General features: G+C 45.0%; 1 protein-coding gene across 2 annotated transcripts in view; it reads right to left on the bottom strand.

Moving 5' to 3' along the window:
• RAP1GAP (RAP1 GTPase activating protein) overlaps window positions 1-12,283 on the bottom strand; it is an 870,529-nt gene that overhangs the window by 103,632 nt on the left and 754,614 nt on the right. For both annotated transcript variants that reach the window (XM_086921674.1, XM_086921673.1), the window contains 2 exons: window positions 9,086-9,265; window positions 6,528-6,631 (listed from right to left, as the gene is read on the bottom strand). In XM_086921674.1, coding sequence (XP_086777800.1) covers window positions 6,528-6,631; window positions 9,086-9,265 — 284 coding nt within the window. The remainder of the gene's footprint in view (window positions 1-6,527; window positions 6,632-9,085; window positions 9,266-12,283) is intronic.

Raw genomic sequence — 12,283 nt, 5'->3', positions numbered from 1 at the left:
CAGGGTGGTGGAGTTGGTGTTGTTGTTGTTCTCGAGGTGGAAATGCAGGTCCCGAGGAGGATGTAGTCCGTAGTGGCGAGGGCATGTGTGCTGATGAAGTCGGCGATGGAGTCGCTGAACTGTGGTCGGGGTCCGGGGGGTCTGTAGATGAGGGTTCCTCTGAGGGTGGTGTTGGGGTCTGTGTGGATCTGGACGTTCAGGTGTTCGGCAGTGCTGAGGGTGTCGTAGGTGTTGGTTGAGACTCTGAGAGTGTTCCTGTGGGCGATGGCGATTCCACCTCCTGCTCCGTTGGTGCGGTCCCTGCAGGTGATCTTGTAGCCTTCTGGGATGGCTATGGCTATGTCAGGTGCCGAGGTGGGGTTCAGCCAGGTCTCCGTCAGGAAGGCAACGTCTGGGGAGGTTGAGTCCAGTAGGTCCCAGAGTTCAACAGCGTGTTTGCGGACGGAGCGGGTGTTGAGAAGGATGCATCTGAGGTGGTTGGGTTCTTTCCTGGTCGGCATGGTGGGGCGGATGCTTGTGAAGCCGCAGCTCCGGCAGGTGAAAGCTCCATGGGTGCGCTTCTGGGCAGCCAGGAAGCAGGTGTGTGATCGTCCAGTGTTGAGTGCGTGGAGGGTTCTGGAATTGTAGTGGTGTCATGCGTCGTGGAATTTGCGGGGTCTAGGGGTCCTGTCGCTGGGCATGATCCAGGCACGGACGGAGGCAGACGGGCTTGCCTTTGGCGGGCTTTCGGTGAGCCAGCGGCGCGGCCGCTACATGTCCTCCATATGAGGGGATGTGTGAGGGAGGAGCAGCTGGGAGGCTGGAGCGGGGCGGCAAATGGGATTGCAGGGGGGCGGGGCTGCAGGGATGCACCGGCGGGAAAAATGGGCGGGCCGTGGGAGAACTGGGCACAGGAAGGAAAAACAAGTTTAGGCAAGAAAACAAGTACAGGCACAGAGGAATATAAACAAGTCTGGGCAAGAAAGCAAGTACAGGCACAGAGGAATAAAAACAAGTCTGGGCAAGAAAGCAAGTACAGGCACAGAGGAATAAAAACAAGTCTGGGCAAGAAAGCAAGTACAGGCACAGAGGAATAAAAACTAGCCTGGGCAAGAAAACAAGTACAGGCACAGAGGAATAAAAACAAGTCTGGGCAAGAAAGCAAGTTATGCACAGGGGAAAAACACAAAATTAAGCGAGATGTGCACAAGTGAGAGTCCGGCTGAGCGGAGGTGTCAGTATGGCTGTTCATGTAGGTGGGGCCTATGTAGTGTAGGGCTTTGTATGTGTGAGTGAGAAGCTTGAATTGTGCGCGCTTTTGTATCGGGAGTCAGTGTCATTCCCTCAGTTGTGGAGTGGTGTGAGACTTGCATGGGAGGTTAAAGACTAGTCGGTCTAATATGTTCTGGATGGTCTAAAGTCTTTTTGTGAGTTAGTGAGGATGGGTCGGAAACAGCAACAGCCTGTCCTTGACGGCAGTGGGGCCCCGTCCCCATCTTTTGGCAGACATGAAGAGTGTGTGTCAGGCTGAGCAAAACCCGATCTGAAAGACACTCTTCATGTTCAGATCAGGCCTCCAGGCTCTATACATGCGCTAAATGCGCAGGTGCCTGTCAGCCTGATCTGAACTTTGCTGGACTGGAGATGACACAGTCCTGTGGCCGGGACCTCAGCAGCCTGGTAGAGGACTTGGAGGACCTCTACCTTATGACAAGGGGGAGCGCCACTGATAGCCTCGGACCTGTATTCTTCGGAAAAGGGATAGTCTTTGATTTGGTTATGTGGGTTCTGAAGGATAGGTTATTGTTGATGATAAATCCCATTGACTTACATTTGCCATGAGATGTGGTGTGAAACCACCTAAGTTAATGCGGCCAGGGCGTCTGACTACCGAGGACTGGGGCTCATGGTTCGTCCCCGGCACCGGCGGGAGGTCAGCTCAGCACCATGTGACTCTGGGCAATGGCTCGCTTAATCTTCCCAATGACCCCCAGCGCCTTGATGCCCTTGAACAATTGTTCACGCTTTACAAATACTGGATTCACATTTAATGCTGGTGTTCCATTCCAGGAGCTCGGCTTCTTTGGAGGTATTGGCGTTGAAGATAACATGCTGTCTTGGTAAGAGTATGTTTAAGATAAGTTCCCAACACTTAGATTGGCATATAAGTGAATACATCTTTTAGTAGATTGATGTTTACTTGTCAACACTTTCTTGTGGAGATGAGTCGCTTACATACTTTTGATGCTGTGATTGGTATGACAGTAGTCTAAGTGAGTCTATACTTAACATAAAACAACATCAAGAATCGATCGTTATGGTGCCCTTCATGCCACTGATATCTGTTTGAGTCTATGCGAGTTGATGCCTGTTGGAGAGTGAGAAGCTGTACTTATAGAGTACCCAGCAGCAGCTCCTCCGCTAAGGCGGAAAAGTGTTGACCCACTGCTTTCGAGCACCGAAAAATAAAAAACCTAAATTATAATAACAAAGGTTACTATTGTTTTATTTTTCCTCCTTTCTCCCCTACTTCCTGCAGCTGAGCCAAGGACAGGGCGGGCCCTACAATCCGGCACATCGACACAGCCGCAGGAAGGAGGAGGAGTTGTGGCACTGCCTTTAAGTGTGCATGAGTGTTTCTGAACGTCCAGCCAAACACTCACGCTCACTTCGATCTCTCCTCCTGATCTGTGGTTTAGAACAGGCAGAGACCCTTAGTGAAGGCCCAACTATGGTGCTCACACCAATCACAGCGCTTCTCTCATGCTGGGTAATACCACCAAGAGAGCAGCATCTGGATTGGTGTAGGGGAACCTGTGGCATCCCGGGAGTAGAGGAGCACAGGGCAGAAGAGCACAGACTCTCCAGAATGCAGGTAAGCATTATTTTTTTTGTATTCCCCCCCGCACTGCCCCCCCGCGCTGCCATCCAACAGCCCCCGGGCTGCCCTCCCCCACGCTGCCCCACACACGTTAATAATTGTACTACTGGTTCATGGTCATCGGTGTTGAAAGGCAAAAGAGGTTTATTGAGAAAAAAATCTGTATGTTACTTATATCGAAGCACAGCACGTGGTGTATGAAAATTTATACCACTGTGCTAACCATAGCATTACTGAAAACTGTACTCATAAGTACATGCTGTGATTTGGAACACCGTCGCCTTGGGCAATCATACAGAAATAAGTTCAACATACTTTAATTGAGTAAAGCAGCAGATGGTTTGATTGATTCTTCACATTAAACTGGGCCCCTGTTTCAACACAAGCAATGCATTTTCAATCCTGTGCCTTACTTTGATAACAAGGCATTATGTGGACTTAAGCCTTTTTGTAGACATTGATTATAACCTGTTTGATGTAGTGAAATTAATATTACAGGGTTATTCAAACTCAATATAGGCATGTCGTTTGCTGAATTATTTAATATTCCTGTTCACATGTGTAGGTTTTACTATAGATTTTATAATTCCTTCTCTAAAATTAACCAGTTATCATCTGGCTTGGTCATGTCTGTCTCATGAAATCAGCCTCAACTATCCAGTGTATTCAAATGCCAATGCATTATTGACAATTGTGGTAAGGTTGGGTATTGTACATTGGTTAGGTGACTGAATTGGCATACTTCCTCAAGAACATTTGTTCTCTACCACAAGAAATACTGTTGGAGAAAACTACCCCACACCTAGCTAGAAGGTAGAGCTTGGTCTAATTTTGTACTCTTTAGTACTAGTTCATAAACATCTTTATGAGACATCCATGGTTGCAAAACTCTTTCTACCCTTAGGATGACATATTGGTGCTCCTCCACTGGACATGAGTGGCTTCAGTCACACCCAGTGGCATTGGGGGGCAGAGGAGTCTCAGCATGGATGGTCAAGGCGCAGAGCAAGCTTCTTTTCCTGCATGCCCAAGAACAGACAGGCACACCTTTCCGCCTTTCCCCGGATTGTGCTGGGCATTGCAGAAAGGTGTGCCATGTGTGTTCTGGGGCATGAAGGAAAGGGAGCAAGCTCGGCGCCTAGTGCCCATGGTGCACATTCGGACATGCCCATTAGATTCTGGGGGAAATGAGGGTTTGGTGAGAATCCAAAGGCCATGCTTTATTTCTGTATATCTTTTGTAAAGTGCTGGTTTGTGGTGAATTGCTGAATGTATAGAACCAATGCTGCATAGGTGGCAATTTTAGGTGACTCCTTTCTTGGGTGAACCAGTGTCCGCATTTGAGATGGGGCGAACCCGCAGGAAGCTTTTCAGAGCCGATCTTTGGTGGAGCTTGCACCCAGTACCAAATGAACATGACTAGCCAGGCCTTCTGTGAGAGCAAGGGGATGGGTCTCAGGATGGGGCCTGCTACTACAGCCCACTGGGCATGTCCAACGGACTCTGTGGGCGTGAGGGGTCACCTTCTAGTGCTATGCCTAGAGTCCACTGAGCACTGCCATCAACTAGGCCCCCTGGATTTAGGGTGCATAGGGTCTGAGCACAGACATGGCCAAAGTCATGTTGTGCCCTCACTGTCTACTGCACACTGCCAAAGGCCATATCCTGATGGTCTGCGGGTAGCGGACTTGGTGCAGGACGTGGCCAAAGGACACAGACTCTACATTTCTCCCATAGCAGCACACTGGGCATGGCCCAGAGCTGCACCCAGCAGGCATTTTGACAGAAGAAAGGGAACAGGTCTATGAGCAGGCAGCATCTATGGTTTGAGAGAATAGTGAGCATGCATCAATCCCATGGACTCAGGGGTACATGACAAACAATGTGAAAGACCAATACCGTGCCCTGGTGCATTGCCCACTACATATGATGCAGGCTGTGCCCAGCTGTATTGGTGGCATGGGTACTGGACAAAGGACGTGGATGAATGCCTTGCCATGTGTTGAAGGCTCACAGGGCGTGACTGCAGGCCACTTCCGCCACGTACTAAAGGCAGAGGTACATGGCAACTCTAGGTAGTTTTCAAAATATATCAATATAAAAACCACAAAAATAAATAAAAAAATGTTAACTGGTGTTATGGTTGAGGACTAAAATCAGCCTTCAACCAACAAAAAAAAGATCAGTTGGGATGTTGCTATAAACCTAAGGAGCTCAGAAATGTCCTGGCTTTGACTAACTATGGTTAGCCAGCTCTGTAATTCTGCATCTGATTGCCCTGGTAATTCTTCGTTTTTTTTACAGGACATCCACACAGAAACATGGCTACCCCATCAGAATTAAGAGGCTACTTGTAATGAGAGCCTTTGAGTTTTGATTCTAATTCCAATCCAAGAGCCAGCGATCGATGTTTGTCCATTAATATTTGTTATGGAGATGCCTCGACAAGTTGCTAGATGGATTCACATTAAATCACAAAAAAAGCACTTTGATGTAGTTGAGCTCTGTATCTGTATGGACAGCAAGCCTGGTGCTGATCTGGTTTTAAGATTTTGGAATTCACAGTTGGTGAATCTGTTATATTGGAATATGAGCGGAAAACACACATTTTGGGACATCTATGCAAATCTCCTTTATGTCTTGTTCACTCTGCATAAAACTTTCCAAGATCAAACTTAGGTAGGTAGATATTTCTTTTGAAGCATTACCTGTAGATTTGTCAGAGGGGTGTATGGAAAGAAAAATGGACCCATGAGACGGTCTCACAGCTCTCTGACCTCCAGAGATAAGCGGTCTGCCTCATTACAGTGCTCACTTGGAACCTGTGGTACCATGTTTGCAGCACACTCTGCGTTAGTCAAGGATCAAGGTTCAGTCAGTCAGAGTGCCAAGATGAGGTGGTCACGAGGCTTCGGATCCAATCAGGATCTTACGCACTCCCTCGAGAGTTGGCCAGAAACCTAGCTGTAAGAAGACCCCCGATTGGCTTGGTGTTCCACCAAGGGTAAGTTACGATATGTAGAGGCCCTGAGCTGTGAAAAATATGCAACCTGCCAAATGGCACACAACATGTCTGATGTGAGCAGCCGCAGCTCATTTTTGGGAAAATGTTGGCACCCTGCGGGAAAGTGGGGAAATAAGTTCCCCAAATGCATACATTTAACACGAGATGTGTGCCACTTGGCAGAGTTACATGTTACCATGTATATGCCAAATACATGGATGATAACTAAAAGGACGCCTCTTGCTCCATCATGTGTATCTTGTATGTTTTTTATTGTTTTGTATTTAGACTTCTATTTGCCTATTTCTTTCACCTGATTTCCTGACTTCAACAAGGCTAGCATATCTAATTTGCCCAGTCTACTTACAGTCGTATGTACCATTTAATTGTACTTTTGTCCAAAAATTCTGATCAAAATGTTACATTTTGTTTATATAAATAAATACATGAATAGATCAGTAAAAAAATGAATACATGTTCTTATTAAACATTTGGTAATGCTTAGAGTACATGCGCAGGCCCACTGATTTAACAATCTGTGTCTTGTTAGCCAAATCTCTAAACCTCTCAGATGGTCCAATGCGGCTGTGAGGTTGTACAATGAGTTGAGACTGAGCCACATGCTCTTACAGGTTGAGCCACAGACATGTGTGAGTCACTTACCTTAGCAGAAGCCGCAGATGTTCTTGGTCCCCGATGACATCATACTTCATTGAGAAGACCAGGTGCCCCAATGCTGCATCCATGCAATAGTAGTTAAAGTGTTCCTTTGGAAAGAAGACAAATAGAACATTACTGGGGAGATCCTAGCCCTTTTACTAACAAATTAGGCCTTATCATGAGTGCCCCAGGCAGGGGATAATCATTACACCCAGAGTTAGCAATACCAGGTGTCCCATTCACTCCAGGAGTGTAGAATTAATGGGGGTTATGGGTTCAACTGTCAGAATGACCTGAGAAATGAGGGCCTACCAGGGGAATCATTTATTATGGGGCCGATTCCACCAGTAATTTCACATTCTCCCTGTCAGTTTTCCCTGCAGATTTCAGCTGCTGAAAGCAGCCGAAATCTCCTGGGGAAATATTGGAGGTCTTTCTTGTTTTCATGGTCCTTGTTATTTCAGATGGGGCTGCTGGTATCAGAGACACTGGCTTGAGTTGACTTCAAAGATTGCACTTGTTATGATGCCCAAGATGTGAAATCTGTAAAGTCACTCTACAGCCCACAATGCATTTGTTCCTGAGCATTGATTACAGAACTACCTACACGAGGAAGCACTTTGCAGCTCCTAAATGTGACAGTGATTTCCAAATCTCTACACATGAACTATGTACTTTCACTCTTCGTGAACCTCTACTCTATGAACACCTCTGTCTCTTCTTGTCTTTTTGTTCATATGCACCTCACTTTGTGATTTTTCTAAACTCTACCCACTTTGCTTTGTCACATCCCAGGTCATCTTTATCCAGACCACCGCTTTTGATTAAGAATCTGCTGTTCCCTTGCTTTTAGCTGTGCAGCCCCAGGGACCTCTCATGGTGGCCTCCTTTTATCCATTCCTCGAAAAGACACCACACAGCCTCCTTCACTGTTTGATTTCGTCTATCTACTGGTATCATTGCAGGTTTTAGTGATTCAGGTGGACATTTGAGTCTAGACAGTATCTTCTGCATGCTCTGAGTCACTTTCAGAGGCATCTGCAGTGTTACTTACCGGCTGGCTACCCTACTCCTGAAGCCGATGTACAATTTGACAAAAGGACTGGGGCTGGGACACAGCCTGGAAATATCAGGCTGCAGCTGTAGCCCAAGTGGACTTTAAATCACAAGCACTTCTTCCTTCTGCCAACACTGCACCACACTGGGTGATGGAAACATTTCAGGCTAGACGGAAAGAGGTTCAGCAACTTGTGCATCACTGCATGTACCAAAGTCTTCTCGAGATCTGGAGGTGATTTTAGGATCCAAGCCTATTCAATTCCTTGGAAAAGTCTGGCGAGGCAGGCAGAAGCACCAACATACGGGGAAGTTTCTGAGATATGGTGAATTTCTTGTCACTGCTTTTTGACCAGGCGGCCCTTTTTGTCTGAAAATGGCCCACAAATACCAGCTGACTCAGTCCTAAAACAGAAACTTTAACTATAATTTTTCTTGCAAAATCATAGTGCATGCTGATGATTATAACTATTGTCTCTAAAATCACTGGAAACTTTGGAATGTGAATATGGATGAAGGGACTTAATCACCTCCTGAAATGGGTAATTTGGGGGCTTGGTTATATCACTTTTGGCGGCTACTGACTTGGGCTATGTAGGGTGATTTTACGTGTAAAAGAGGTACAATCCGCTAGTAAAGTAATATATGCCTCATACAAGCTCTTATGAAGCTATAGATATTCCCCAGACTCACTTGGGTGGTCTTTGCCCAGGAAACCGAGTTGTACACATTAAGGTCACAGTAACTTACATAAATGCACATTAAAGTTCACATTAAGGATCGCCTAGCATAGCGAGACTTATTGTGCTACCTCTGTCTTGCTGCACAAGTCTTTGGACGTCCTGTCCAAAAATCTCGACTTCCACGTAAAGGCCCCCATTACAAGTTGGGTGTCAATGAATGCGATAATCATTGCATCTAATAACGACACCAAGGTGTCTTGTATTTATCAAGTGCGATATATTTTATCTATCATCAGATTTTGCCTAATAACGTGGCTTTTTAGCAAAATCTGCATGTTCCAGTAAAATAACAGGTGTTTTTCCCCTGATAAAAATCAGCAGGGTTGACCTGCTATTTATCACAAAACTCATAATTCCAATATGTGCAACATTACAGTCTGCAAATAGATCGGAATTTTTCAGCCCACTTTGAATGAGGGCTACACATGTTAAATCTTGTGAATGGACAGAAAGTACATGCTTTAGCAGCCTAGTATAGTCTTGTGCATATATTCTTAGTATGCTCTGCTTGAAAGCCCCACTTAACTCTTATGATGGCTTATACATTAAATCCTGCCCTGCAAAAGGTCTCTTCCATGCTTTGTCGTACTATCTTGGAAGGTCTGTCATTGTTTGGCCAGAAACTCCCACCTTGTACAGAAAACCCTGCCATGCAAGGAAATCCAAATCGTGTCATGCTCATGAATTCCAGTTCCTCATTGGAAGTCCCTCTTCCCCAAAACCATCTTAAAAGCCATGCCGGGGCTGGAAGTCCCACCTTACCTTGCCCAGAAAATGCTTCCGGTATATTCTGGCCATGTGGTTGCATTCTAGCTTCATCTTCGTGGTCGATGGTGACTGTGTTTCCTGGAGGCTAATCAGCTCGTGGTTTGTCCCTTCGATCCAGTAGCCTCCAAACTGCGGCAGCAGAATGAGAGGAAAGGGACCCTCACGGCCCAGAACCTGTGAAGCAAGCAGAGACATTAAGCGAGAGGAAATTGTATTTGCTATAAGAAATAGATTTGGATAAAAGAGTTAACCTTGTGTCGGAAACCACCAATGGTTTATTAAACAGAAAACATCTGAAACACACATCAGTCCTCTAGCCAACCATGAAAATACCATAAATACTAGGTCATTATGAATTTTTTGCCTGGATAGCATTTTCTTTAAACATGTTGAGTGGTCCCAGTGGACACAGCTATGGCTCTACTATTTAGTTCGGCCAATATCCGCTACTCTGTGCTGACACACGTTTTGTTGTTCTATCTGCAGTTCCTTTCCTTGTGCTGTTGGCATTGTACAGTCTCTAATGAAAATTATATCTTAAACAGGCATTGGCAATGCCCATAGGTCTGGCTTTAAAGGAATGGTGTATGCTGATGTGAATCATTACACGTAGATAGCATGGAAATGGATATGCATGTGAGTGGAAACAGAGAACTGTAGAATAATATCGGTGTAATTTTAACGGGCAGGTAACAGCTGCACTGTCAAGCCAGACCTAAAAATCAATGTAGGTTAATGACTGCTCTCCTCCCATCTGTGCAGCTCTGAGAGAAAGACAAACACCATAAATTATCCAGCTGCCTAAGACACTTTCACAACTTTACAATGTCATGCATGTGCCCCAGAAAGTTCAAGCACAAATAAACAAAATGATCACAGCTGTGTGGAGGGCAAGAACTTTTTTTGTGGAAGCACACAACTTCTGCCCAGTCAAAACACATACACTCGGCCCTCAATATGTGGTGGAGCCAAAGCCCCTCTCCTGGTTATTCCCACTTTATTGTCTGGCGGCAGCTGCACGGGCATGCCAGGCCATGAAAAGGGGATAGTAGTAACCCGACAAAGACAGCAATACTCCATCACTGGCTTACTCAGAACCACACAAAAAAGAACAATAAAAAAATGTTTCTCGAAATGAATGGAACGCAAAGGTTTTTTAAAAATTGCACCCACAGGATTCCACACTCAAGTGGCTGTAGATGTCTGACTACTTGGTATTCAAACTAATTCCCGGAATAGTGCTCCTGTCACAAGTTTAAATGTAAACTCCTGGAAAACGTTTGTGGATTTCATGTTTAAGTGCAAGAATATATTAAACGTATATCTTGTTTAGCTCCACAGGAATATTTTCCCCTCAACCCACATGGCCACCAACTTTGGTGGTGTTTTCTTTCTTCCTTAGAAAGTGATTTACTTCCCCCAACCCTGCCTTGACAGAAGTAAATCTCTGGCCTTTTCCACATTTGGGGAAGGGTCGGAGAAAGATGTATCTTAGTAAGTGTTCACAAAGTTACAGGGCTTCCTGTCCTATAGTGCCCATTTTCTTTCTGTTTCTAGCCATTCTACTAACACAACATTGTGTTTGTCATCCTCTTTATGTGCGCAAAACCAACTTTTGAGAATATAAAATGTGGTTTTGTCATCATAAAAAGCCACTTTCTTCGTGCAAATTAAACGTACATGCACAAACAGTTCTGAGAAAATCCCCCAAAAAGTTTACACGTGAAAGCCAGCTGATAAGGGAAACTGGGAGAGTTGAGTTCCTGAAAGACTAGTCGCTCATCTTAGAGAGGACAATAGACATAAGCCACAGGTGGGAGTGTGTGGGGCAAGAAGTATAAAGTGTGCATTGATTCTGTATAAATTCATTAGGATGATATCTGTCAAATCTTCTTAAGTTTATGCTTCCAACTCTTAGGCCCTTATTATTAATGGACCGGTTTTGCGGTTTGCAGTTTTTTTTTAATTGAATACCATTCTACCACATCCCCCACAATTTTCCCCAGGTGAATTTTGGAAAATGCCCGGTAAATACTGTTGCAACCAGATTTTAGTGTGCAGAGCATCACACAATATGCATGCTATTCTTGATTTGGATGGTGAAAACTCAAGATAGAAGTTATTTATCTGCCCCATAAATACTGATCCCCTGTGTGTAGGGTTGCCACCGTTCTAAGAGAAAAAAATACCAGCCATTTGTTGTTGTTTTAAGAGTCTTTAAAGGCCGGAATGGGGTACTAACAGGTACATGCATCAATCTCGGCATTTGCGATTCCTTAATTGCGATTTTTAAGGAATCGCAATTAAGGAATCGCAAATGCCTATGCATTAAGAAATCGCTAAATAAATTGCGATTCCTTAGAATTCCTTAATTGCGATTAGCATTTTGCGAATCGCAATTAAGGAATCCCTTCCCATTCATTCCTATGGGCCTAGAGGCCCATAGGAATGAATGGGAAGACAATCTCAATTTGCGATTCGCAATTAGCTAATCGCAAATTGAGATTGCGATTTCAAGGGTGCAGGGGTGTCCAAAGGACACCCTGTTGCACCCCTGAAATCAAACAATGCACATATGTTGTGTACACACATGCCCTAAGGGCATGTGTGTGCACAACATGAAAGTTAAAAATATGAACAAAATTGCATATTTCTAACTTTTCGCAAAATTACCATGAGGTCCAACCTCATGGTAATTTTTTCTCTCTAATTGCAAAATCGCAATTTTTTTAAGTTTCATGCATTGCTTTTAAGAAATCGCAAAATTGCGATTCCTTAAAAGCAATCGCACTTTAAAAAATCGCTAAAATAGCGATTTCTTCACTTTTAGGTTGATGCATCCCAAATAGTGATTTGGGAATCGCAAACGGCCAAATTTTGCGATTCGCACCGTTTGCGATTCCCAAATCGCTTGATGCATGTGCCTGTTAGTCAACGGTTTTTCCCAGCCATCCACTAGCTAAGCATCCATCAATTGGCCGTGGCCCAGGCATTGTGTTTCAAGCCAATCCCAGGCTTCCTGAGGTGTAGCCATGAAGTGCTTTACCCTCAATTTCGCTGGACAGAGGTGCGCATATTTCAAGTTTAGCTGACGCATGACCAGTGCTTAATTTGTGCAGGTGCTTTCAGGTGCTGAGCACCGGCACCTATTTTTCAGGGCCGGGTCTATTGAATTTTTCTCCCATGCACAGC

This window comes from Lissotriton vulgaris, chromosome 5, assembly GCF_964263255.1.
Source record: "Lissotriton vulgaris chromosome 5, aLisVul1.2, whole genome shotgun sequence".
NCBI classification, from domain to species: Eukaryota; Metazoa; Chordata; class Amphibia; order Caudata; family Salamandridae; genus Lissotriton; species Lissotriton vulgaris.
This window is presented reverse-complemented; position numbering and strand designations above follow the sequence as displayed.